This window comes from Alosa alosa, chromosome 2 (genome assembly GCF_017589495.1).
Source record: "Alosa alosa isolate M-15738 ecotype Scorff River chromosome 2, AALO_Geno_1.1, whole genome shotgun sequence".
In the NCBI taxonomy this organism is placed as follows: Eukaryota; Metazoa; Chordata; class Actinopteri; order Clupeiformes; family Clupeidae; genus Alosa; species Alosa alosa.
Window position 1 is genome coordinate 8,561,983 of NC_063190.1, and position 26,320 is coordinate 8,588,302.

The window sequence follows — 26,320 nt, forward strand, 5'->3', positions numbered from 1 at the left end:
TTCCTCTTCCGCAATTTCAGCCAATGACACATTTACTAGAGAAAGTGCTTTGTTTTCCTGAAGTTATTTTTTCTTTGTTGATTTTAATAGATTAAACAGAATGTATGTACAATTAATTTGGATTATTAAACAAAATAAAATGTAAATAAAATATATTTACTTTTGTGTATACCCAAGTACATTTAAAAAAGTACAAATTCATTTATTCCTTTTTTCCTGAGTGGATATCTTTATTGTTCACTCATTATGCTGTTGTTGTATTTTGGAATAAAAATATACAGTAATATACATCTATACAGGTGTATAAAAGTTTTTAACAGGTGACTACATATTACGGAAGTTACATTCTATATATATATGACTAATTGGTAACTGATTGGTAAGACTTAACTCTATAGATTTAGTATGTCTCCAAGCAGGAGGATTATGCTGGTGAAACCCATGTAGTACCATGTCAAATTTGATAAAAAGGATAATTGAAATCCAATGTATATAAGTTGAACATATAACAATATTTTGCATTTGCATAAAGCAGAGCACTGAAAAATCCCTTCTGTTAGCCATTACATTTGGACCAGTGTAATACCTTACTTAAGATACTTGAGCAAGATACTACTTAAAGTCTTTGTGCCTTCCTACACAGCACACTTCACAATTACTCACAAACCGCAAGTAGTAAGTAAACATCCATCCAATGCAGGTATTTCCTCTACATTTATGAGGTACCAAACGCTAATACAACTCAAATTTCTAAAGTGCACATTTACAAATAACTCTGAAAAACTGACAAAACACTGTAGAACTAAGGCACTGCATCAGCTGCTGTTGGTCAGAATAAGACATGATACGTTTTTTTTTCCTAAAACGGCAAAAATGCTGAGTCCACTAAATATGACTATACTATGCAGCATCACTTATGCAAAGATAACAGGCTAAATCCAAGTGCCTCCAGGGCCACTTGGTTTCTGGGTAAAAACTCTAACATTGTCAAGCAGTAGTACTCTGTGTAAAGGTATTTTCCAGCTGCAACTGTAAGACCAATGTGGATCTCATAATGTTGCAGAAAACCTGAAAGGAAACCAAGTATCTGTATCTCATCTGGTGACTGCAGATGTTCATTCATAAGAGTGTATATAAAAAAGCATATTATAAACCTGAAAAAATATCATGCCCGTATATGAGTGCAATTATATCAGGTTAGATATGTTTTTGCTTGTTTGATTTTGTATGCTATAGGTTGAATGTGGGACACATAGCACATACAAGAACAGATCATGGGCAGAGACCCACATTATGAAGCACCTTGCCATTTTCCTTGTCAAAAATGTATTTGCCTTATTTATCATACACAACTTTTCACTGAATCGGCACAATTGTTTCCATGACGTTACAGAAAACTTTCTTCAATTTCAGGTGTGTCCGAGGCTTCCTCCTGTTGCCCTTCTTGTCCTACACTCATTCCATCCTCTGTGTTGGGAATACATGGTTCCTCTGCCACGTTGGGAATCCAGGGTTCCTCTGCCACGTTGGGAATCCAGGGTTCCTCTGCAGCGTTGGGAGGACAAGGTTCCCCAATTGGTTCTTCATTTTGAGGTTTTTGTACGGGTGAGGGAACTTGTTCCTCTTCCTCTGAAGGGATTGCATTATCATGGACAGCTGGCTCCTCTGGGGCAAGGCACACTTCCACAACAATGGCCTCAGGCAAACTCACGGACGCGGTGCTGGTGTTGTCCTCAGGAGTCTGGGGGCTGGTGAAAGAGGACATGGTGAGGAAGTGGGCAGATGACACTGAAGGCCACTGAATGACTGTTTTTTCAGAACAACCAATGCCTCCACATATCAACACATTTTCCAAAGAATTTCCTCAATAATTGACCTGTATATTTTCTTTGAAAATCAATCAAGGCGAGACCTCTCTGGTGCAGTGAAATTTAATAAACCAATCACATGCAACCAGTGTTAAATTCTGATCTATCTATCTATCTTTTTTATTAATTAACTTTGGCCTGACTCTGTGCGCATGCACTGTCGGCAAAATATGCTGTCAAACTTGCACCCTTAGTCTCTGCTTTATGACTATGGCTTGATGTATTAGACACAGCAAAACAAGTTACACTGGAAAAACATGAGATATTTGCGATGAGTAATTCTCTGACATATTTATATTTTAAATATTACATTTGTGTCTATATATATATATATATATGTGTGTGTGTGTGTGTGTGTGTGTGTATTATATACATATTATCATGCTAGACAAAAAACAGTAAAAATAAAGGGAGCAAAACAGAAGAAGAGAGTGTCACTCTGTTGTCATGACAGCCCTTTACCTTGAGGTGCTCTGCGTGGCGGTATCCTCTAGCTCACAGGCTCCTTCACTGTTGATGTCGGGGATGGGGACAATGTACTCGCTGAAGACTTTAGTGCCCGCCTGGCCCGTCTCCTCCTCCCCGTGCGGTTCAAGCCTTGGAGCGCCCCCATCTGCAGAGTTCGCCACAGGCTGTGCCGGTTTGCTGCGCAGCACAGCAGGGTGGTCACTCTTCAAAAAGTTTTCGTTCACCTGATAGTACCTCTGCAAGAGTGGTTCATGTTCGCTCGTGTTAATCAAAGAGGGTATTTTGCAATGTGATTTGCAACTCAGTCCAAATGTAATTTAAATGTGATTCATATTACATTTGTTGACACTTTTATCCAAAAGCAACTTACAAATGAGGAGTAACATTCAAGCTACTGTGCCATAAGAGACCTTAGATTAACAACAAATAATATTACCTTGTAAATGTAAAAGTGTTGTGTCTTGTATGGAATCATAAGGTGAACACTGTACCTTTTTGTAACTGTCCGCTACCATGTTTCCCAAAGAGTGTCCAAGAAGAGAGAATGGGGGTCTTTTCTCAAACTTCTCATTCCAGCACTTGCACATAATCTCATATCTGTCAAATAAAACATACCCCCGTGATAAATAACAGACCATTTATCATTCATTTCAATGTAATTTAAGAGGAAATGCCTTGTGCACATGATCTCTTTAAGGAGTGACTAAACCCAAATCCATAACTACTCTCTCACCCAAAACGTCCTACTGTCAGGTCAAAACTAAGCTTTTCACTCAAAACCATTAAATCTTGCTGAAAAAAAGATTTGCCTTCAGACATGGCACACGTAGGCTACAAACATTCAAACACATACAACAGAGTTCCCCAAATGGCGGCCCGCAAGAAAGTGGCCCGCGCAGACATGTGTGTGTATGTTTGGCACGCGCAGACATGTGTGTGTATGTTTGGCACGCGCGGACAAGAATGACAGTGTATTACAGTAATAGAGAATCCCCACTGCCTACTGTTGTGGAGCATTGAATCTGTCCCCATTGATTCCGTTAAATACGTCATATTTCTCATTCAAAATAGCAGAGTAACGTGAGTGACAGAACTAAAATGGAAATGGGGCATCCGACAAAGGGTCTGCTCTCGCATTGCATCGCGCTGCACACACCACAGCACACCACCACCTTCTTCACGTCACATATTCCAATTGAAAACAATGTAGCCTAGCCTGATTTTATTGCAAATGCGTGCTCCCATCGCATGAAGGACTTGGTGAAAAAATCACTGTCAGATTTTAACGAGGAAAATGATAAGGCATTTAATTTTGCTTTAGCAATGTGGCAAACACCGTTACACAAATGCAGCACACTGGCAACATTACAGTAACTTTACTGTAACATGCAAGCTGTAAAACAACGTATTCAAATCAACAACGCTAGAATTGATACTTCTCTTTTAATGGCAGGCCTTAGCCTAGAAATCTAAACGCACCCTAGCGGCAGCAAATTAGCCTACATTTGCTGCCAGGGTTAGTCTAGCAACTCTCCGTTGGCTTGTGAGCTCAAAAAATTAAACTTCTATCAGGCCAATCAAATCGAGAGTCGTTAGGCGGGCTTAACATAATGATTGATGGCAGAGTTGCAACGGTTTGGCTTGAATTCCCTGCTACTTGAAAACAAATAAGATAATATTGCTGTTGGCGAACAGTGTGACACGAATTAAGCTTTTATTATAAGTTGCCAAAAGTTTGAACTAGCCAACTAGCTTCGCTGGTGGGAAACACATGGGACTAGCGCTGTCCTATTGCGTGCAGAGGGAATTTGAAAGACAACCGATTATCCCGCCCCTCGGACTGAGTACTGCAAACGGTGAGTGCCCAGACCCTACATTTTAATGTGGGTCTGGCTCGTCAGGCTTGGCAGGCCTATCATTTACATATAATCATGGCAGGTGTGTAAGGATTTATCTTAGCCTACCTTTTATTTGAACAACCAGTGAATTCCAGCTGATTGTAATGGTGCCCTTTTATAGCAGCTACATGTATGTTTGTGTATAAAAGTCAAGCAAGATAAATAATGAATAAAATAAAACGTGACATGGTTAAATAACTTGTGATCTAACACAATCTAGCAAGGTAACAAGTGCAGAATCACATAAAGCTAAAGGATTTGGGTATGGCAACAATGAAATCTACTGTAACCAAACAACAATCAACAGTATCCATTCTGAAATCTTTATTAATATCATTATCTCTGAACGCACTATGGCACAGTCCTTTTTTATGGGTTGTTTTCACATCCATTATCTTACATATTTTGAAGAGATGGAGATATTTTGATTGAGATATTTTGGAGATTTTTGCTGAAATTTTACCAACTTAAGATTCTGATACCATCCTTGCAACATTCTGGACACTGTCCCCTTGCAAAATCCTGGATACCATCCTCACAAAATCTTGCTAGGATGGTATCAGAATCATAAGTTGTTGAAATTGCACCATGTAAAGGGTTTCCTAGATCCCATCACATATAAAGTTGGTCCTTTGAAGGAGAGATGTTAACCAATGGCGAGTCATCTCCGCAAGACGTCATTGATCTGAATGTTTTTTGTGGGCCATAGACTATGATGGCGCAATGTGATGAACTAGCCCTCTTTAGACATTTCTGAGGTTACTAGGGGAGTCAATGAGGCTAGAGAGGGTCAATGTCTTGGCTGAACGTTACACAAACGCACCCATTCCCAGCGGCGGGTCATTGTTGTGAATCGAGAACCACAGTTGGCAGTGGGTAGTTTCCCCTCGATGCCGACAGGTCCACTTGCAGCACACCTGTCCTATACTTCCCCCACAACCAGGGCATTCAGGTGCCATTCTGACTGGTGCGGGCGGCCTGTAGACAGCAAGTCCACACCAGTGATCTGCGCACCTGGTAAATGTATTGCTCATATCAATAACAGATGTGTGCACATCCATAACAGCAATCTCCTCGCCAGGTGACAGAGCCATGGAGAGCATAATCCACCTTCGTGGTTGATGTATGCTACCATCGCTGTGCATTTAAAGCGTTCTAGAGCATTTATGCGGAAGCATCTTTGTCCTTTCCTCCACACTTATGAAGCGAGATGTCTGTGGTCACAACGCGTCTGCAACTGTTCTCTGTGAATACTTGGCAACTGTCGCAATGAGGGCTGTGGTATACGTGTTCCAACTGGTTAACTGCAAGTGAACTTGACTGAAAGAGAGTGTAAGGTTATGAATATAACCTTGGTTCTCGGAAAAAGAATAAGAGAAGTTAACCCTTTCTAGCCTTATTGATTCCGTAAACTTGGCCAGAATGTCTAAAAGAGGAATAGTTTATTGCGGTGCACCCTCATAGGGCCTGTTTACATTTGTTTTTAGAAGGCGTCTTGGGTGATACGATCACAAGTGGTCAGCTGAGACACAAAGCTGTTTACACATATCCAAGGTGTTCAGCCAAAGACGTTTGCTCTCCACTAGATTTCACTATTGCCATCGTCACATTCATTACAACTCCCATTGTCCGGGACACATCACAACACATTAGCATTTACAATAAAAAATATATGTGGTCAAATGCTTTTGAGACCACCTCGGTAAGTGGTTTGACTGGTCGAATCATAATGTATCTTTGTAATTGTTTACACTAAGTCTTGTATTTAGAACTGACCACTTGTGATTGAATTGTGAGACGGGTAATTGGAGATTGGATCAGACCGATGATGTCCCATTGGTTAACATCTCGTGTTCTTCTTCAGATATTCATACACTAATACATTGCACTTTTTTTACCTAACCTGAGGTTCCATAACAGCAATCTCCATAACAATTCTGTGAACAATTCTGACTTGTAGTGTTTCCAGCAGGAGAATTGTGTGCTGATTAGATTAGAGAGTTGTGAATAATGACATTGAATGGCAGTGCTTTCTAAATGAGAATATAGTGCAGGAACTTATTTTTGCTGCAAACGTTCAAAACATTTGAATCATGTGTGAAAACAGTGTTTATATTTTGGGAAAATGTGTCTGTCTTTTGGTAAATGCTTTTGATTTTTTAGTTCATAATAATGCTAATAGTATTTAAACTGTCAAGAAAACCTGTAATGCAAAGGGTAAAGTGTGATGAATATGAAAGCAAAGCCCATGATGACAACCTTCAAGATCATATTTAACATCATGACTAATTGGTTGTAAAACAGGGGTCTCAAACACCCGGCCCGCGGGCCAAATCCGGCCCGCGTCCTGCCCAATTCCGGCCCGCGACGTATGACAAAATAATAATGTAATCCGGCCCTTGAGGCTATTAATTGCGACAAACAACGATACTGATTAAAATAGGCGATAGATCCAGGTGCGGTGACAAATCTCATTTGTGGCCTACTCTGCTCCACTATGTGCAAGACATCCAGAGCTTGATTCAAACCCAAAATCGCTGCGCAAAGTTTTCAGGAAATACTTGTATTACATGCAAAACACAAAGGCGTGCATTTGTAATGGCGGAAGCGATGCAGCCATAGTGTTGCAGAAATTAAGCAGAAATAGGCCTACACCAAATGTTGAAAAACGTTCACGTGTGATGAAGTCTTAGGTAAGCTATGTTATTCACCTATTCTTATTCTGAAGGAGAATATCCTTTTGGAGATTATGATCGATCGTCTATGACAGTGATAGTCACGGTGCGTCTGTGAATGGAGGTGCGTGTATACAACGGTGTCCACTAAGAATACCATGCTTGTTTCGACCCTCTGCCCAACATAGCTTGGAGGTTGCAGTGGTAATCGTGATGATAGTGTCCGTAATTTATGTGGTACAGACAGCAGGGCTAGTAGAAGTAGGGGCTCTAAGAACTACAGTCACCCGCAATATGATCACGAACTTCTGGGTACTGCAGATTACCCTTGCGATAGGAACTGTTTGACCAGAATACTTTATTGTAGGCCTATATTGTAGTAATCTATTACTAAACCACAACATCTTAGGTGTTGGTATACATCTTAGGTGTTTTCATGTTAATTTGTTATGTGGGTAATATGAAAAAAGGAAAGTAAACCTGCTTAAATATGTTCATCCAGTATTTACTGAAAGGTGCATAATTTGAGGTGCTTGCCATCCAGTGACAAATTAGATGGGTAAATGTACCCCCTTCATAAACTTTTGTTTTACTCAAAGATTTTTACATTTACAGTAGGACTTTATCTCTGACCACTTTCAAGCCATGGCCTTTTGACATTTTGATATAAAAATCCAATGGTGTTGGCAATGGCTTTCTTAACCCTGATGCCTAGTTTGCCAGGTTTAAAAAAGTTATGAGAGGAAATATTTTAGTTTGGTGTGAAACACACACACATACCTGTTTTTATGTTTTTCATTTATTTTATAATTTGTATTAATATTTATTTTATCATTATTTTATTTATAAGCTAAGGTTGCTAGCACAGGTGTCTAAAACTAGATAAAAACACTTGCACTTTCTGTTTGCAGTTTTGTGTGGTATTTGAAAAAAAGAACATTGCATTTTCAGAAATAGCCGGCCCTCCAATCAGATAACGTTGGCAGAATTGGCCCCCAGCTCATTTGAGTTTGAGACCCCTGTTGTAACAGGTTGTTCTGTGCTGAAAATTAATGGACTCCTGCTGGAGAAAAATAAATAAAAATGAAGTTGTTGGGGTCTTACATTTCATCAGTAGCATGCGTGGGTCGGGTCATTCTGTAGCCCCTCTTTAAGGCGTTGTAGAATTGCTCATTCATCGGGATGTCAGGGTAAGGTGTTCCTCCTTGAGTAAAGCAGTGCAACACAACAGAGTGTCATGAACAACATGAGTGACATGAAATGTGTCCAGGCATCGAATGGAAATAGTACACGTGACAACATGTTCTTTACAAGTCAAGCCTTGCTATCAAATACAGTTATGAGATTTACTGTAAGTTGGGAGAAACAGAAGAGAAACTTTGAATAATGCAGAAACTGAAAGCATGTAGTCAAACATTCAAAGCATGTTAAAGGAAGTGCAAGCAATAACTTGCTGGCTCGCTTAATGCTTTCTGCAGGGTGATCTCACATTGTGAATAGCTAACTTAATCAAGCATCTTGATGTCTATTTGAAAAAAAAAGTGGCAAATAAACATATAGGCCTACATGTAAAATAAAAAAGGCATACATAAGCAGGGAAGTGCCTTCTCAACTCACGTTGCCCTTCCTTCTGAGGGGAAAGAAAAATAGGCCTAAATAAATAAATCGTAGGCTACACTGGATGCAGAATTTCATGTAGGCCTAGATAAAAAAAAATCGCAAAGCCTCACTCACTTCCATTCGAGCACCGAAAGTCAGTAGCCTAGGGGAAGGGCAAACTCTGTTTATGTGGGCACCTGAGCTGAGCCTGCATGAGCGGCAGCGGCCCTAGAAGGAGATTGTCGCGGTTGTCGGGTGAGACGACTCAACGTTGTCGGAAAAGGTGAGTTTGTAACGAACGAACGATCATCATCATCAAGTTTATGAAATAAATTAAAATCTTCATAAATCCAGACTGAGTTTGTCACTTTTAGCCTAAATAATCAGACAGATAGCTTGCAGACAAGCAGCACGTTATCACATAGCCTAGGCTAGGCCTACTATTTTTTTGGTAGGCATTAGACAAACTAAGCTACATGTCTGCTGATAGTTAGTTTCTCACATATAGTTTTAGCAAGAAGAATGAATGATGGATGTAATGCATCACATTAATTATTTTATTCAAAATAGTTAAATGCCTAAATCCTATCACTATTTTAGTAGGCTATTGTTTGAAGGCAAGATGCCTACTGAAAAGAGGCGGATTCAGGAGAGGGAGAGACAATTCAGGGAAGCAGCAAAGGGCAGCACATCACTGCAGGGTTGGCTGCGAAAAAGCCAACCAGCAGGTGAGACAGAGACTTTGCACTCAGTAGTTAAGGTGATTGAGTGCTGTATTTCAGTGTTTTACTTCTTTGTGTATATATATTAATAAAGACCCTGTTATTCTCAGTCCTTCATATAGGCCTACGTGGATTTCTATGCAACGTCACGAAAACATGCGTGCGCAACTTAGAGGCAGAAAGCACCATAGAACAGCACAGATCAGTGCTGTCCATGAAAAGAATAAAATGAGTTTTTGTGTTGAAAACTGCACCAATTCGAAATCACGATGGTTAGAGAATGTTAAATATGTTCAATACCCCTAACGGAATGCATGTCTTCGCCAAAAATGACAAAATACGATGTTATATTAAAATGCAAATGAACAGCAAACTCTGAATTATAGTCTGAAATGAGATGTTATTATCATTGAGACAACAAGGGTATACAAAAAAATCTGATTGTAGCTTACAGCAGCGCGCGCATCTAGTTTTGCTAGTTTTGTTGGTAAATGTATGCCGTGTATAGCCTGTGAGTTTTTTTTTTTTTTTTCGGGGGGGCTTTTTTCAGGTCAGAGCAACTGCCCCTCAAAATTCCTGTGCACGTCCCTGTACATAAGAAATAACTGAAGATGACTCTAGCCATTGATGTTATATTAATGATAGAAGAGGCCTGCATAGAGGTCTTTTTACGCGCCTAGTGTGAAGATTTCCCACAGCAGGATGCCAAAAGACCAAACGTCACTCATCCCAGTGTACAAGTTCTGGAATATGCTCTCCGGAGCCATCCACTTCAGGGGCAGGAACGTCTGCAGCCATAAAGACACCAACAACACAATTACTGAGAATCACACAGAGCACAGAATGTAAACAAGGGCTAAGACAGCCTCTACCCTTCTTCAGCCCCTGGTACGACAACCACAACGGCCAGGGTGAATCCACCCAGTCCGTTAAGTCCAGGGTGTAGTTTCATATCCCCTTCTTCCCCACCACAAACACCAAACCCTAGAAACCTCTGTGGAAAGGGAATCTGCTCGCCAGGCCAGACCTCCTCCATCTCACCACATCTCTGGCAGCAGAGGACCGGAAATGCAGCCATTGAAATGCGTCATAACTGAACCAGTCCAACATAAACATTTCTCTATTTATATTCCAAAAATATTCAAAGGCAAAGAACAGCACATTTGAGAAAAAGGATGGGATGGTGTTGTCTACGAAGTTAGCTGTTGTTTTTCAACAATAGATACCTTGAGGTTGAGTAGCCTTTAACTACTACTGAGGATTAACTTTGTGGAAAAGCCATATGTTATACTAGGATTATGGACTCACATTGCCTTTAGAGACGTAGTTGGAATCATTCATGACGTCTCTCGCTAGCCCAAAGTCACAGATCTTCACAAGCTTCCCTTCACAGATCAACACGTTTCTGGCAGCAAGGTCACGGTGAACACACTGCTCACACACACACAGGGACATAAACAACACTGTTACACACCAGCACACACTCACAACAGAAAGGATAGGATGCACATCATTCTCAATCCAAATCCAGGTCCATTTGTCTCGCTCAGTATGGTGAGTATGCATTTGACACAAAATGTTGAAAGTGAAAGTAGCTTGGGATTTACTGTTTCAAGTACATTTTTGGATGCCAGGAATTCCATTCCTTTGACCACTTGGAAGCCAAAGCCCACCAGGTCCATGTAAGTCAGAATGGGTGAATCACTGATCGCCAGGGACCTCTCTTGGCCTACACAGAAAGAGATGAATAAATCATGATTAAAAAATAAATTCATTTATTAATTTTTGAGAAAACAAAAAACATCCAAAAATGTATCTTGGCATCTTCTGCATCTCACAGCACTAACCACACTCCAAATTCTTGTTATTATTTCTTTTCATGACCCAGAACAGCTGTGCAAGTTATATGGTGCATTACTTGTTGACATTAGAAATATTACAGATACGTGTCAAAAAGAAAAAAAAAAAGAAAAAACATCTCTTTTGGTGTAAGCCAAGTTGTCTTTCAAAATCATAAAGAGGAATATGGTCAGCATCTGGTCCGTCTGAGTGTTGAAATTCACCCAATGACTTCAAGACACAGTAGGTCTGGGCTGTGGCTTTGTAAAGGTTTGCCATCTCTTCCACACTGTTTATTACTAGTTGCTACAGGGAGGTGAAGAAGGGGAAGTATCATGAGACTGTTCTCCAAATGAAACGCAACATTAGACTGTTTGCACACTACATTTTTCTGTCACCTTGTCCAGTAATTGTTCTGTCCTGTTATTACTATGTAGCTTTTAATTTCATTTTTTGTGGGAGATTAAAAGAAGATCAAATATAGAGAAGGCTTGTAATGCTGCATGAATAGATGCACTTTCACTCAAATTCACCCATACAGTTTACCTTGCCCCTGGTAGTTGTCTTGTTGGTAGGGTGTTTCATAAACTGACGGTTCAATGTCTGCATATTTGATATTATCACTTAGTTCTTGCATAGGCACATATTCCAGTGAGTCCTCCTTGGTCATGTCCATGTAGCCCCCATCAGACTCACTACAGGACACATACAGAAACATACAGCAGCATACAGATCAGTCCTCTGACTAGGTACGCTGGCTTTTTGATACTAGTTCAGCCGTGTAAATGCTCAGGACAAACATCTTTACAGTAAATTGTGATTTTAACATCTTTAAAGAAGCATGTAAGCTATACTTCATATAGACAAACACTAGTATGCAAGATACACTGATGTAAAGTAATATCATATTTCACTTTGAACTCAGTCTACAAAAAGCTGGTGTTTATTTAAAACTAGAAACTCATATAGCTTCTCTTGCCTTTTGCCCTGAGTGTTGCCGGCACTATCTGCATTCTCTCGGCACATTTCGGTGTCCCTGCGGTTCTTGTCGGTGTAGTACTGTAGGAAGGTGTGCTTGTTACGGTGAAGGTAGTCCACCAGGTCACCATAGCGACAGTACTCAGTTATGAGGTAGATAGGACCTTGGATGCAAACAAGAGAACCAAAGGAACTATTCAGGATGCACATTTAGGAGCAAACCCATTGTAAACCTAGATTGATTATGCTAGGTTATTATTACAACAGGCCATTGGCACATAGTATTACATAAAATGTTTTCTATTTTTCTAAAATTTTGAGGAACATATATATATATATATATGTGTGTGTGTGTGTGTGTGTGTGTGTGTGTGTGTGTGTGTGTGTCTGTGTGTGTGACTTGTGTTGGTTTATGCCCACCTCGCTTTGTGCATGCACCCAGCAGATTGACAATATTTACATGGGGCCCCAAGTGACTCATAATCTTGAGTTCAGAAATCAGAGCCTGAGTCTCACTTCTCCTTGCTGTAGCTGTGAGTGGAACACAGAAACAACAGGAAGAGGGGTGTCATTATCTGATGTCAAAGCCATTCCGTGTCATAGGCAAGACATGCAGAGATTGGAGATGTGCTCAGGGCCAGGTTGAACACTCACACTTCAGCATCTTCACGGCCACTTTAGTGCTGGACTGGGAGTGGCCCAGGCCGTACGCAGTGGCCTCAACAACCCTGCCGAAGGCCCCGGACCCCAGAGTGTGACCTGAAATAACAACGCATGATAGCGCACCACAATCCAGTTTATCAGTAACACACAAGCATTTTGTAGTTGTCCAATTATGGGAAAACAATTTGTTGGCCCAATATTAATCAATACAAATACAAAATACAAATTCTAAAAATATGTACTTGAAATCAATTACTTGCTCAAGTTCAAAGTTATGAAACTGTTGTAGACGTATTCTTACCCAGCACAAGGCTGTCACGGGGTATTTCCCAAACGGAATCATAAGGTAGAGCCATAGGGTCCATGTATTTGTACTCATGGCCATCGGAACTCACAGACTCAATCACCTTCCATCGGATCTCATAGCGAGGTTTCTGAGTGCAAATATGTGCTTTTAGTCACTGTGTGCACCATGCAATAACATGATCTATAACCTACAGTATGACCTATAACCTATGTTTATCACATAGTATTAATGTCTATTAGCCACATATTAGCCAAAGGGGTTCATATTCACATACTAATTTATCACATAATCATTTATCATTTTAAAAAAAAAAAACACAGAGCAGTCTGATAAGATCACAATTTTCCATCACATTACATTACAAAGTGATTCTGAAATATTCCGTAAGGGGGTCATCGTCTGTAAACATTCCTTGACCTTACAAAAACATTCCAGTCCACTTATCAAAATGTGGAGCAGATGATGGATATCTGGCATGCAATATGAAGGAACGCCAGCCATGAAGTCTGTCAGGGGGCTGAGATCTGTGTAAGATAAGGATGAATGGATCATTACCTTCCTCCAAACAGCAATTAAGATGATAAGGAAAATGACTGCAATGACCACCAAGGCCAGAACTGCAGCCATCACAGCTACTTGAGAGGAAAGAGCTGCAGACACACAGAAGACAGCTGGAGTTACATGTATGTACAGGAAATATAAACACATAACACATAAACATATACATATAAAACATATATATAACATCTAAACATACAGTACTGTATGCAGACACAAACACAGTATATAACATAACATGTAGCTATGTACCTGTCACCATTCATCCAATCGGAAGATATAACCAAGTTTGTTATATGTTAACCAAGTTTATGTGATAATGAAGGGAATGCACAGCACACTTACAGTTAGACACTAGTTTGATGTCCCAGGCTCTGCGGCCTCGGTCGTTTCGAGCCTCACACCGCACTGACATGATGTCGCCCAAGCGCTGGAATGTCACCACGCTGCGCACACGGCTCTTGCCACGGCCGGTCACCTCGGTGACGTTCGTCTGGATGTCGACGTTTTCAGGGTCATGGATAAGAACCTGCCAAGGGGTTGTTTTATTGCTGCACCTGGAGCAAGCATTGCAAATATGACAGCCATGTAACTAAAACAAACACATGCAACTTCATATATTTCTAAAATTGTTTTAGAAAACACTATTCACATAAATAATAACTATCTGTATCTGAGCTTTATTTCAAAACATAAACTAGGCTACATACTGTATACTATACTATGTGAAACAGGGTCTTGCGGCTATCTTGCTTCATCAGTATTACCCAAATCTGTTTACTGGTGACATGCATGCTGTGCTGACCTCTAGAGGAGCCCATTTGAAGTTTGGATATTTGTGTTCAACGTAAAAGCCCCAGTCAGATTCCTATGCTGTGCTGTACTGTGCTGTACTGTGCTGTGCTGTGTTGTTCTGTGCTGTGCTGTGCTGTGCTGTGCTGTGCTGTGCTGTGCTGTGCTGTGCTGTTCTGTACTGTGCTGTGTTGTTCTGTGCTGTGCTGTGCTGTGCTGTGTTGTTCTGTGCTGTGCTGTACTGTACTGTGCTGTGCTGTGCTGTGCTGTGCTGTGCTGTGCTGTGCTGTGCTGTGCTGTGTTGTTCTGTACTGTGCTGTGTTGTTCTGTGCTGTGCTGTGCTGTGCTGTGTTGTTCTGTGCTGTGCTGTACTGTACTGTGCTGTGCTGTACTGTGCTGTGCTGTGCTGTGCTGTGCTGTGCTGTGCTGTACTGTGCTGTGCTTACCTCTGTGAGCTGTGACAGCTGTACCAGTGGATGGTGGGCGTGGGGACCCCCTCGGCGGAGCATAGCACCCCGTGCCCTTTGTCCATGTTGATGTCTGACAGCTCCTTGATCTGGGGCGGTGCTGCAGACACGCAGAACACACAGAAAGAACGGGCTTTTACTTCCATAAGGACACATCTTACTGCGATCACTGTATTCGACTATTTTCTTCACCTGCCCAGGGGGAAAGCAGATGGAAATTAGCTGGTAGCTAAAACTGGTACAAACCATTTGTACTTTTTCAGTGATCACTGCATCTTGTACATGGTCCCTGAACATGGTCCCTGAACAATATCCACTATAGGCCTATGAACATTAATTTTACATTAATTACATATAACATTCATGTGGACTGGTTGTGCAAATACAGTGCATTAAAGCTCACCTTTGACCTGCACTTCAAAGGTTACCTCCTTGGAATCATCCTCATTTGTGACACTGACTTTGTAGAGGCCATTCTGCTCCATTCGGACTCTCACTAGAGTCAGAACACTCACATAACTGCCCAGAGAAACCACAAAACATATGCTAATCAATCACTCTCTTTGTTAGAACAAGCAAAACCTTAACTTTTAACTGATGACCACAGCAAGTTTTTGCTCCACCATCAAAGAAAGGGAAATGAAGTTACCTGGTGCCATGCACTTTCCTTGTGTCGACTGTCACAGAGTCTGAGAGTGTGAGAGTCTCGTTGTCTTTGGTCCAGATCACTTGAGGATCTGGGTACGCCTCAATGGGCACGTAGAGTTCCACATTCTCATTGAGCTGGGCTGAGATGTTTACCTCAAGATCTACATCCAGTCGAACATAGCCTCTGTCTAAAGAGCAAGACAACTCAGATCAAGTACACGTACAGCATAGATCATCGTAGATCATCATCATCTATATGTGTGTCAGAGCTCATACTCTACTACTATATTGTTTCATGTATTCTCTCTGTGTTATATATTGTTTTATTTTTTTAATGATTTAATTATTGTACTCTTACTGATGTGAATGCAAGAAAAGAAAGAAAAGACAAAGTAACTAAAAAAGAGAAGAGTATGCTAATTAAAAAAGAAATCCCTGAAAGAGGTTTTCTGGTACTTAATGACTAGGCATCAGAGCTCACGTAATACTGTGATGGTAATGTTGTCCGTTCCTGTGTGACCCTCCATGGTGTCCTGGACACGGCACACGTAGTTGCCCGAGTCCTGAAGAGTGACGTTGGGGATGGTCAGGCAGGAACGTAGACTGTCTCGACTGGGCAGGAAATCCGTCAGTGGCTCAAGTGTTTTCTGTCAGAGGTTGAAGAAACAATGAACAAGTTAAGTACACCTCAGCTGTTCTCTAACTACTGTACACACTCACACTCAGTGTGTTTTGACCTCTAACCAGAGCATGTGTGCAATCATATAGGGCACTGGCCATCTGATGTGCATCTCCTTTATTGGCCGATTTTGGTTTGATTAATTATTTATTTGTTGTTTACTGTAATTTGTTTGTTCATCTGTCTGTGCTAGGCTTGGGTACGCTGGCGAGTCACGCCGCTCCAGTCCAGCACATAATTGTTTTTGTTTGATTCTTTGTTTGTCAACTCAGGGCATTGCTGTAAATGAGCTTAATGCTCAGTCAATTTCCCCTGAATAAACAACGGTTGATGATAGTGACGATATATTTGTATATGGAAACAAACTACAGCTCTGGAAAGAATTAAGAGGCCACTGCAAAATTCTTCTCTGATGTTACTATTTATAGCTATGTGTTTGAGTAAAATGAAGAAATTAATTAAGTTTTGTTTTATTCTATCAACTACTGACAACGTTTCTCCCAAATTCCCCCCAAAAATATTGTCATTGAGAGCATTTATTTGCAGAAAATTAAAAATGGTGCGTTTTCAGACCTCAAATAATGCAAAGAAAACAAGTTCATTTTCATTTCTAAATAACACAATACTAATGTTTTAACTTACCGGTAGTCAGAAATCAATATTTGGTGGAATAACCCTGATTGTCAATCACAGCTTTCATGCTTGGCATGCTCTCCACCAGTCTTTAACATTGCTGTTGGGTGACTTTATGCCACTCCTGGTGCAAAAACTTAAGCAGCTCAGCTTTGTTTGATGACTTGTGACCATCCATCTTCCTCTTGATCACATTCCAGAGGTTTTCAATGGGGTTCAGGTCTGGAGATTGGGCTGGCCATGACAGGGTCTTGATCTGGTAGTCCTTCATCCACACCTTGATTGACTTAGCTGTGAGGCATGGATCATTGTCCTGAGGATTGTTTTTTTCCAGCAGAGTTGGGGAACATTGTCAGAGCAGAAGTTTTCTTCAAGGATAACCTTGTACGTAGCTTGATTCATGCGTCCTTCGCAAAGATGAATCTGCCTGATTCCAGCCTTGCTGAAGCACCCCCAGATCATCACCGTTTTCCCACTAAATTTCACAGTGAGTGCGAGACACTGTGACTTGTAGGCCTCTTCAGGTCTCCGTCTAACCATTGGATGACCAGGTGTCGGTCAAAACTGAAAATTGACTCATCAGAGAAGATGACCTTACTCCAGTCCCCAATGGCCCAATCCTTTTGGTCTTTTGCAAACCTCAGCCTGGCTCTTTTTTGCTTCTCCATTGATGAAGGGCTTTTTTCTAGCTTTACACGACTTGAGCCCTGCCCCTAGCCTCTTTCGAACCGTTCTCGCCTTGCACTTTACCCCAGCTTCTTCTTACCATTCTTTTTGTAGATCACTTGATGTCATCCTACGGATGCTAAGTGACATTCGAATGAGTTGACGGTCATCCCGGTCAGCGGAGTGTTTTTTGCCCTCGGCCGTTATGTTTCTTTGTTGTCCCCAATGACCTTGTTCTTATGAACCACCGTCTTAGACATTTTAAGGATGGAAGCAACCGGAAGCTCACTGTATCCCTCTGCCAGTAAAGCCACTTTTCCTCAACTCTTTTGGCATGGTCAATAGTTATTTAAACGTATTTTCCTTTTGAGGTACTACTAGCACTATTTTTGCCATCCAGCTGGACCTATTGTAAGAGGATAGTGATGACCACAGCAGTATTATTTTTTCTACTTTTCCTTGTTAAATAACATTTGGCTCAGGTGATCACCTAATCAGTACCTCATTAATAGAATGAGGTGTGCTTATGTTGGAATTCAACAGACACTGGAATGGAATGGCTGTCATGTAGAGAAAAAGCTGCAGTGGTCTCTTAATTTTTTCCAGAGCTGTATATGTTAACATATACGGAAACTACTATCTATCTATTAACTGACTTACACAAGGCCAATAAACACATATTTTTGTTAGTAATGATTTTGTACTGTAAGCACTGTGCAACATTATGTTTGTTTACCAACCTCCTCTCGCGGATAGTCCCACACAAAGAACACGATCTCTGCTCCTTTCACTGTGCAGTTCACCATGAGTGCCTCGCCTTCTTTTACCACAGTCTTAGAAGCCGTTATGTAGGCCTCCATGCTCTGTGGAACTAGAATAAAATTTTAAAGAGGCTTCTTATTTCTAATACAAACATATTAATACAGCAATATCAATGTTCTTTGTAGATGCATTATGTGATATGTTGTAATGTGGTCATGAGTGTTGTTATGTTGACATGAATGCTGTTATGAAGTCATGAATGTGCCTCACTCCAGTACTTCACCGACCTACGATGCTGAAGACGTAGAAGACGCGGGACTCCTTCTCCTGGCCGTCCAGATGCCCTCTGCAGATGTAGGAGGAGTCGTTGAGGGCGGCGGTGAAGCCCTCGCTAGGCCGGTAGCGCCCCTGGACCACCGTCTGGCTGGTCTTCTCGTACAGGGTGACGCTGATGCGAGGGTCCGTGACCACGCAGGGAATGGTGCCCTCCTCGCCCTCCTTCATCACCAGCGATGACGCCATGGAACCGAACCATACCTCAGGGTCTACGGCAAGCAGGATGAGGCAACGGAGGGGTTCACACCGTTCAATGGAGCTACTGAACTCATTTTGCATGTAGTCGTTTATTTAGATGTATTGAATGCTATGGTCTGTCTGAAGCTATAGGCTTACAACACAACATTTCTGTTTAACAGTAATGGTAAAAGCAATGTGTTTGTGTGTGTGTGTGTGTGTGTGTGTGTGTGTGTGTCCTAAAAACACTGTACATATATACTTTTCATTTCCGTCTGGCCGTGCGTGTGTGTACTACCTGGCACAAACACAGAGACCTCCTTGGCCTCGTGTGCGGCCTGCTCCTCACACACATACAGCCCTGTGTGCATCCACGTGACGTTGGTCAGCCGCAGCACGCTGGACGTGCCCTGGTCCTCCACCTCCACGCCATCCAGCTCTAGGGTGAAGTCGTACGGCATCCTCCACGTCACCTCGGTCCAGCCGGAGCACACCACCTCCAGGGACGAGTTAGCAGCCAGGATCACCTCCGCATTACTGGGGGAGATCTCAAGGGGCCATCCACCTGGGCAGAACTGCAATAACACTGATGAAGAGAGAGATAGAGAGAGAGAGAGAGAGAGAGAGAGAGAGAGAGAGAGAATGAACATTGAACCTATTTTAAGTCAAACAACATTAAGGGTTTCATTTTAACTTTTAATTGCTTTCCTACAGGAGATGAGGAAGCCGGTGATCACCTATTTATTTCATGCACCAATTTAGTTAATTGAGGCAGCATTTTAATATGAAGTGTCTTCACTTCACTTGTACGCAGACCTTACCTGCAAAGAAGAGCCCAAACACCTTGTCTCTGTAGCTCCTCATTGTGCAGAGTTGATTGATAAAGGATTATCCTGTAACAACAAACTATGTTGTCAATGTTGTTGTTACACATGCTTACCTATTTAAGAATGCCTGGAAAAAACCAAGAGATTCTGTTAAAATGGGTTTGCAATGGCCATGGCAGTAGTCATGCAATAAGGACAATGTTTTGCATTCTTTCAAAAAAGATGGATGGGCAATAAAAATGCAGACTTCGCTTCCAGCGCATTCTGTGGCCATCTTTCCAGCTCCGAGGTTTGATGAGCCATTCGACACCCAGAGCAAAAGATGGGCCCTTTGAATTATACGGAACTCCGTGTGTGATGTTTTTAAAGGGGAGAGGAGGGGGGCAGAGAGAACCCCAGCTCTGGAAGCAATTAAAGCAGATCAAAGAACACAAAGCACAAAGAGAGAGGGAGAGAGAGAAAGAGAAGAGATAAAGAGAGAGGGAGAGAGAGTGAGCAAGAGAAGAGACAATGGTGGTGGTGTAGGAACATGGAGTGGTTCGGTCAGCGCTCAAAGAGCATTTGGTGTTTGGAGCATCTAAGATACTGTCTGGCCGCCAACTCCACCACTCAAAGGCATCTGGGTAAAGGCCGCCCCAGCTGGGGCTCGTCTCTGCATTCATAACACACATATTGAATTGCCTGGAACTCTTTAGCATTCCGTGTGAGTATCTCCAAAAACCTGAGGAGAATGCTGGTGGACACTGACTGGACACTACAGCCTGCTATTCATTTCACTGCATGCTGTTTTAAATCTCCATTGCCTCCACTGAACAAGTAGACAGTAGAATTCAAGTTCACACCACAATTAGTGTTTTCCAAATATTCAGAGAAGTAAATCTGTAAAGACTATTTAGAAAAGGTACTCTTTGTGAGGATTTCTGTCCCAATGTGCAGAGGTGGAAAGTAACAAAATACATTTACTCACGTTACTGTATTGAGTAGTTTTTCTGTGTATTTTGTATTTTTTAAGTAGTTTATAAAATCGGTATTTTAAATTTTACTTGATTACATTTTGAGTGAAGTATTGTACTTCGCTACATCAAAAATCCCATCTGTTACATGAGTAAAAAAAAAAAGTTAAGACTAACGAAAACAGAAAGGGAGAGAAAAGAAATTGCGCCCTAAACCACTAGCCTAGTGATAATGAACAGCATGTAGGCTAGCCTACAACAGGACATGAATCAAGCTGGCGCCATGCAGTCTTTCTGAAAGTGATGGAGATGGAGCTGGATCACGAGATGCATCAGATTACATGTGTATGTATTTTCCGCTATTTCAATGAGTTGTCTCAGTTCGTTTTAGCACTAATGATTGCGGAGATATTCAAGCAAACACCATGGAATTTCGTGTTGTGACGTTTGTGCTCACCTTTATTTGGAAATAAGTTTATTACCAGTTGTTTCCCCTCATTTTAATGTCTCTCTCTTTTTCCTGTTTTGGCCTTTGTTTTTGGTAACCTGACTTGGCTTTCTTGGAGAAAGGCATTGCACCAGCAGAACAACAATTAGCGGTCCACCTAGGCCTCCTAGCGATGCTCAACTTAATAAACAAAAGATAGACTACCTTATGAATCGTGCAGGCGGACTAAACCATTTAGCTCTTTAGCAAGGGAGAGTGAGTGACCTTAGACAGTTTTCACTATGTTGTATTCAAAATCCAGTCAGTCAAACTTTAAATTTCGTCTGACATTCATTTTGACTACCTTGAAAAACCTTTTTATAGCCCATCAATATGTTGGCTACTAACCAAGCTTATATTAATTTGCACAGATAGAAAGGATAACTACTCTCTAATTACTTACAGATTCCAGCTCGTTCCTTCCCTTTCCTTGCCTTAGTGCTTTTTCTTAGCGTGTTCAATACTTTTTCCCTGTGTTATTCCACTTCATTACACATGACTCTACTTATGGAGTTGTTTGGATTTTTTATGTGTGGATTACCTATTATTGGGGCCCTATACTTCCCACTTTCCCCGCCAGTTCGATGGCCTTTAATCTGCTGAACCTTCTGCTCGTTTCCAAATATAAAAAACTCCATTGGCCTGCCTGCCTCAGCTGCCTGTGTGGGGCTTTTCAGTTGTGCTGGATAACTGTTCACTGCAAAGTGACCAAGGATGAGTGCAACTAACTTTGAAAATCAACTACTGCTCAAACTTAAAGGAGAATTCCGGTGATTTTTCACATTTTTCACATTTCTCAACGTCACCGAGTACTGTCGGTATGAACAAAACTGAAACAATCGGTTTTACCTAGCTGGAGTTGCTGCAGCTACAGCGCTACACTCTGGGAGCATGAACATGGCTGCCGTAGCTGCTGGCTGCAGCAACTTGAGCTAGGACCAAAGTCCTTTTAGCCAAGTACTTCCACTCGGCGGCCATATTGCACCGCTTTTTGAGCACTTATCGGGCATCTATTTCGTCAGAAATGCGTGTGCGCAAGGCTTCACAACACCAATCTTGCTCCAGCGGCGAGATCACAACAGATGATTGTCACGATGTCTTCACAGCACACCACATGATAAGCTCAATGTATTCACAACACACCACATGATTGGCTCAATGTATTCACATGTCGACGTTTGGCCGCGGAAGGGTTGTGATATGTGTAGACAAACCAACCCCATGCATTACTATGGAGGATTTTTTGAGTGCTGTATCTCCTCATTAGAAAGTCTCTGGTAAAACTGGTTGTTCTGGTACCCCCCCCCCCCCAAAAAAAAAAAAAAAAAAAAAAAAAACTTTTTTATTTTTGTATTAAATACTTTTACTTAAAGTACATTTTAAATGAACTACTTTTTACTTTTACTTGAGTGCATTTTCAGATCGGTATTTTAACTTGTACTTGAGTAATATTTCATCAAAGTATTGGTACTTTTACTTGAGTACAATATTTTCGTACTTTTTCCACCTCTGCCAATGTGGACCATTATTCTTTCCCCTACCTTTTAGTTCATGAGTAAAACTGTGGTCCTGCATTCTTTTTATTTTGCTGGAAAAAAGGGGGGGAGCCTGGCTCCTTTGGCTTCTTTGAAACTGGTATAATCCAGACCGGACAGCTAACAGTGTGTGGAGCCAAAGATGTCAGGGATGCCGTCCAGCGTTTTATGAAAGCTCTCCGAGCAGACGGGGCACTAGTGGGAGGACCTGCAGACAAAACCTCACCACTTTCACTGCTGTGTGACTGTTTTGTAAATCTATGGAAGCTCCTGGCTGCCTCCTCACAAAATGTTTTACTAGGGAACAGTTGACATCCGAGCCTCCGGCCTTTTGTGCCAGCAGGAGAAGTGCGTCTATGCACATGACATTTTCCCTGGCATACTCTGATAGATTCAGTTAATTCTGAAGAGCTCTTCTTTGATATACTAAAACACCAGAAGACTGCAGTATGGCACATGAAGCTGCTTTTGCAGCCAAATCGTTTGTCTAAGAACACTTTCAGTCTGCAAACGAAATGAGACCGATTACTCCAGTGGTCGACACCACCAAACATTTGGAATGTAGCAAAACTGCAAATAAACACTTAGTTATTCAGTGCAGAGCAAAGGTTCACTCTAACGAACCCTTCATTTCCTGATATGACATAAAGAAACAAGGCATATGTTATTGAAATGGCATGAAAAAAAAATAAAACACACACACAAACACACACACACACACACATGCACACACACACACACACACACACGCACACTCATACGCACACACAAACACACACACACACACACACACACACACACACACACACACACACACACACACACACACACATCCTGCCCCAAATACATGCAAGTGAGGATTAGCTCACAGTCCAAATAAAGCGCACTCTCTCAGGCACATAACAAAAACAAACATTTGGGCCAAGATCACTTTGAAATATTGTAGAAGACTGTGTGGGACCAACATATTAATTCAAAAACATTCCCACAGCAAATTGCTGTCATGTCTGGTGTGATGCTTTAGATGGGAAAACCCCTGAGTTGGTACAGGTTTTCACAAGTTCAGGGAACTTGACCAAATAGGCAAGATGGTGTTGTTTTTATGTGGGCGTACAAATGACTAACTAGATTGAAAAGCAGACCACTGACCTAGCATGCCCCGGCACGTTATGACAGCCTGAAGTAAGCAAAACTATGCTCGACTTCAGCTGCTGGACAGGCCAGCTTCAGGCAGACCGGCGGCAGATGCTTTTGTTTGATGACTCAGGCATGTTCCTCATCACTATCTGGCCATGACTCAATGGGGACTTTTCAGCAGAGCTTTGTTTTGCTTTATTCTGGGTAAATTATGCTTAGTAATGGCATTCTCTATGTCTCCCCCAGAGAAGCAGGCGGCTGTCCTGAGGCTGAGATCAACTTAGTTCACGAACGTTCCATAGCGGCCAGGATACAGCATATCACCATAGAGGACTTGCAATCAGTTTAGTCTATATATGGATGCTGTCAGCATCACTAACAGGTAGCACTTGCTAGAGCTCCCATGTGAATGGGACAGTAACAACATTCACTGCATTGCTATATCCTCTAGGATCTACACCAGCCACACCAACACTGAGAACAGACACACCTACTAAAAGACAAACGTAAATTGGTGCAGCAAACAAATCGCCTGTTATGTAACTGTATGGCAAATTCGAATCATGTCACAACCTCTGGTGTTTTCAGTGGTCAGACTCAAAAGCTAACTGTGGTAGGCCCTTACAGCAGCCATCTGTTTTTACACTCCAACACAAAGCATTTGAAGGAATTTTGGATGTGGTTTCCATAAAAAAAAAGTCACAGACTGCATAAACTCCTGTGGTCTTGCCAGAAAGTCCCTGCTCTGAAAATAAAATACAAGGGGCAGGGTTTTTTTAATTATTATTATTCTTTCTATTTACACAACTTTCCAATTTCATTTCCACAAAGAAGCCTCTACGTCCTGTGATGGAGAAGTTGGATCTTTGTGTAAACATGGAGCCAGCAGGAGCCTGAAACCCCAGCGCTCCCAATCTGTTAGTGCAATTAAAAATGTCACTGGTCATGGCAGCGACCAGCCCCAGCGAGTGAGAAGGAAGACGCACTCTTCTGCCCTGGCACTGGTAGCAATCACACACTCTTCGCGTAGACACTCAATGCTTTGCATTGACTGGTCTTGCAACCTTTTACAATTTGGTCTGCATACAGTATGTGCGTGAAACAACAGTTCTTCCATGGATTTGCACTCTTTTCATGATTAGCCATAACAATAACAGCATGCTTACTTGATCAAATCACAACAATGAATAACATGAGAGATTATATAGATGGGAGGGAGAGAGAAAGAAAGAGACAGAGAGAGAGAAAGAGGTAAAGAGGGAAAATAAGATTTAACACACCTCTTGCATGAAGTACCTCAAAATCTGGTCTGCAGGGCTGCAAAAGTGAGCTCTGCAAGTCGCAAGTCGGTTTAGTGTCTTCCTGTTCACTGCAGGGACCGTCTGGAAATCTCAACAGTGTGAAGAATCACCAAAGTTCTCAGAATGCGGACAAAGGTGTGAGCACAAAACGGACAAAGGTGTGAGCACAAAAGCAACAAAGCTACATTTTCCACCAAACTAACCATACATGCTTCCTTCAAAAGCAAAAAAAAATACAAATACAAATAGGTCACAAACAGATGGACGTGTCTCAGTTGAATGCAAGTCTCCTGTAACTCTCACAAATGAGATTGCTTTGCCCCAGTTTGATAGGGAGAGGCAGACATACGTCTTGCTTTCAGGGTGTGCAGCTCTGCTGAAAAAGCTCTCTCTCTCTCTCTCTCTCTCTCTCCCTCTTGCAGAGACTGCCTGCATCTGTTTTCAATCTTGGCTTCCCCTCCTTATTTTTCCTTTCCCGACTCAGGATGTGAGTGGATGGCTAGAAAATTCATGGCTCTCGCCAGCAGCTGAGTTAGGGCTTTCTATTTATTTGTGGGATTTTTGGGGGCAGAAAGGGGCAGAAAAGGGAGACTGAGAAGGGGGAGGATGAAGAAGAAGTAGGAGGGAGAGAAGCTATATAAGTAAAAGGAGGCACTGGAGGAATCTAAATGGATTTCCAATCAAATAAATCCGTTTGTCTCATCTGCAGACTCGTGAGGCATTGGTGGAAATAGGCACATTGCTACAGGAAATGCACAGACAGAAATGCTGGTGCTGGAGATAAGGTTTATCAGGGAATGTTGCACAGAATGTTGTACAACATCAGGGAATGTTGTACAGAACAGATCACAATTCCAGCAGGGAAATCTGGACACCAAGGCTCAGTATGTGCTTTACAGAGGAAATACCGACAAAATATCTGCGCTTGTGACAGAGAGTCTCTATTGATTTAAACAAGTCCTCAAGGACCTATCAATCCTATGAACATTTGCTGTATTCTTCATTATGCTCAAACTGAATGTGCCTCCAAAATGGCCACGCTAAATCAACAGTTCAAAGCAAGCTGCAAGCTGAGGTAATGTGCCTGCAGGTTTACAAGAAAAACATTGTGCTCATCTTCAGGGTGAAACAGTATGCTCATCAAAATGGAGTAGGTCAAGTCAAGTCAAGTTTATTTATATAGCGCATTTCATACACAGAGGTCATTCAATGTGCTTTACATAAACAAAAGCAAACAGTAATAACAAATAAAAGCATAAAAGGGCAATAGTCAAAGAATAGTTTACTAAAAGGTAAATATCATAATAAAAACATAAAACGCACGGTAAAATAATTTAAAAATAAA

The 26,320-nt window shown here is 41.6% G+C and overlaps 1 protein-coding gene across 1 annotated transcript; it reads right to left on the bottom strand.

The window, feature by feature from the left end:
• Positions 1 to 185: 185 nt before the first annotated feature.
• LOC125286242 (platelet-derived growth factor receptor beta-like) lies at positions 186 to 25,421 on the bottom strand. Its single transcript, XM_048231125.1, has 23 exons — positions 24,955 to 25,421; positions 19,557 to 19,628; positions 19,034 to 19,321; positions 18,510 to 18,767; positions 18,201 to 18,331; positions 15,964 to 16,129; positions 15,484 to 15,670; positions 15,238 to 15,353; positions 14,814 to 14,934; positions 13,921 to 14,132; positions 13,573 to 13,667; positions 13,012 to 13,144; positions 12,702 to 12,806; positions 12,468 to 12,578; positions 12,049 to 12,211; positions 11,616 to 11,764; positions 10,850 to 10,959; positions 10,539 to 10,661; positions 9,907 to 10,018; positions 8,014 to 8,113; positions 2,828 to 2,933; positions 2,331 to 2,572; positions 186 to 1,748 (listed from the first exon to the last, which is right to left on the bottom strand). Exons 2-23 carry the CDS (start codon positions 19,597 to 19,599, stop codon positions 1,388 to 1,390), a joined length of 3,432 nt encoding a protein of 1,143 aa, XP_048087082.1. The 5' UTR covers positions 19,600 to 19,628; positions 24,955 to 25,421; the 3' UTR covers positions 186 to 1,387.
• Between the last annotated feature and the right edge of the window lie 899 nt (positions 25,422 to 26,320).

Excerpts from the sequence above, each read along its gene's own strand:
- LOC125286242 (XM_048231125.1), bottom strand. The coding sequence starts at position 19,599 with ATGAGGAGCTACAGAGACAAGGTGTTTGGGCTCTTCTTTGCAG. Across the intron at positions 14,935-15,237 it reads CTTTGAAGTGCAGGTCAAAG|CACCGCCCCAGATCAAGGAG; the intron begins GTGAGCTTTAAT and ends GCGTGTCTGCAG. Across the intron at positions 10,662-10,849 it reads AATTCCTGGCATCCAAAAAT|TGTGTTCACCGTGACCTTGC; the intron begins GTACTTGAAACA and ends GTGTGTGAGCAG.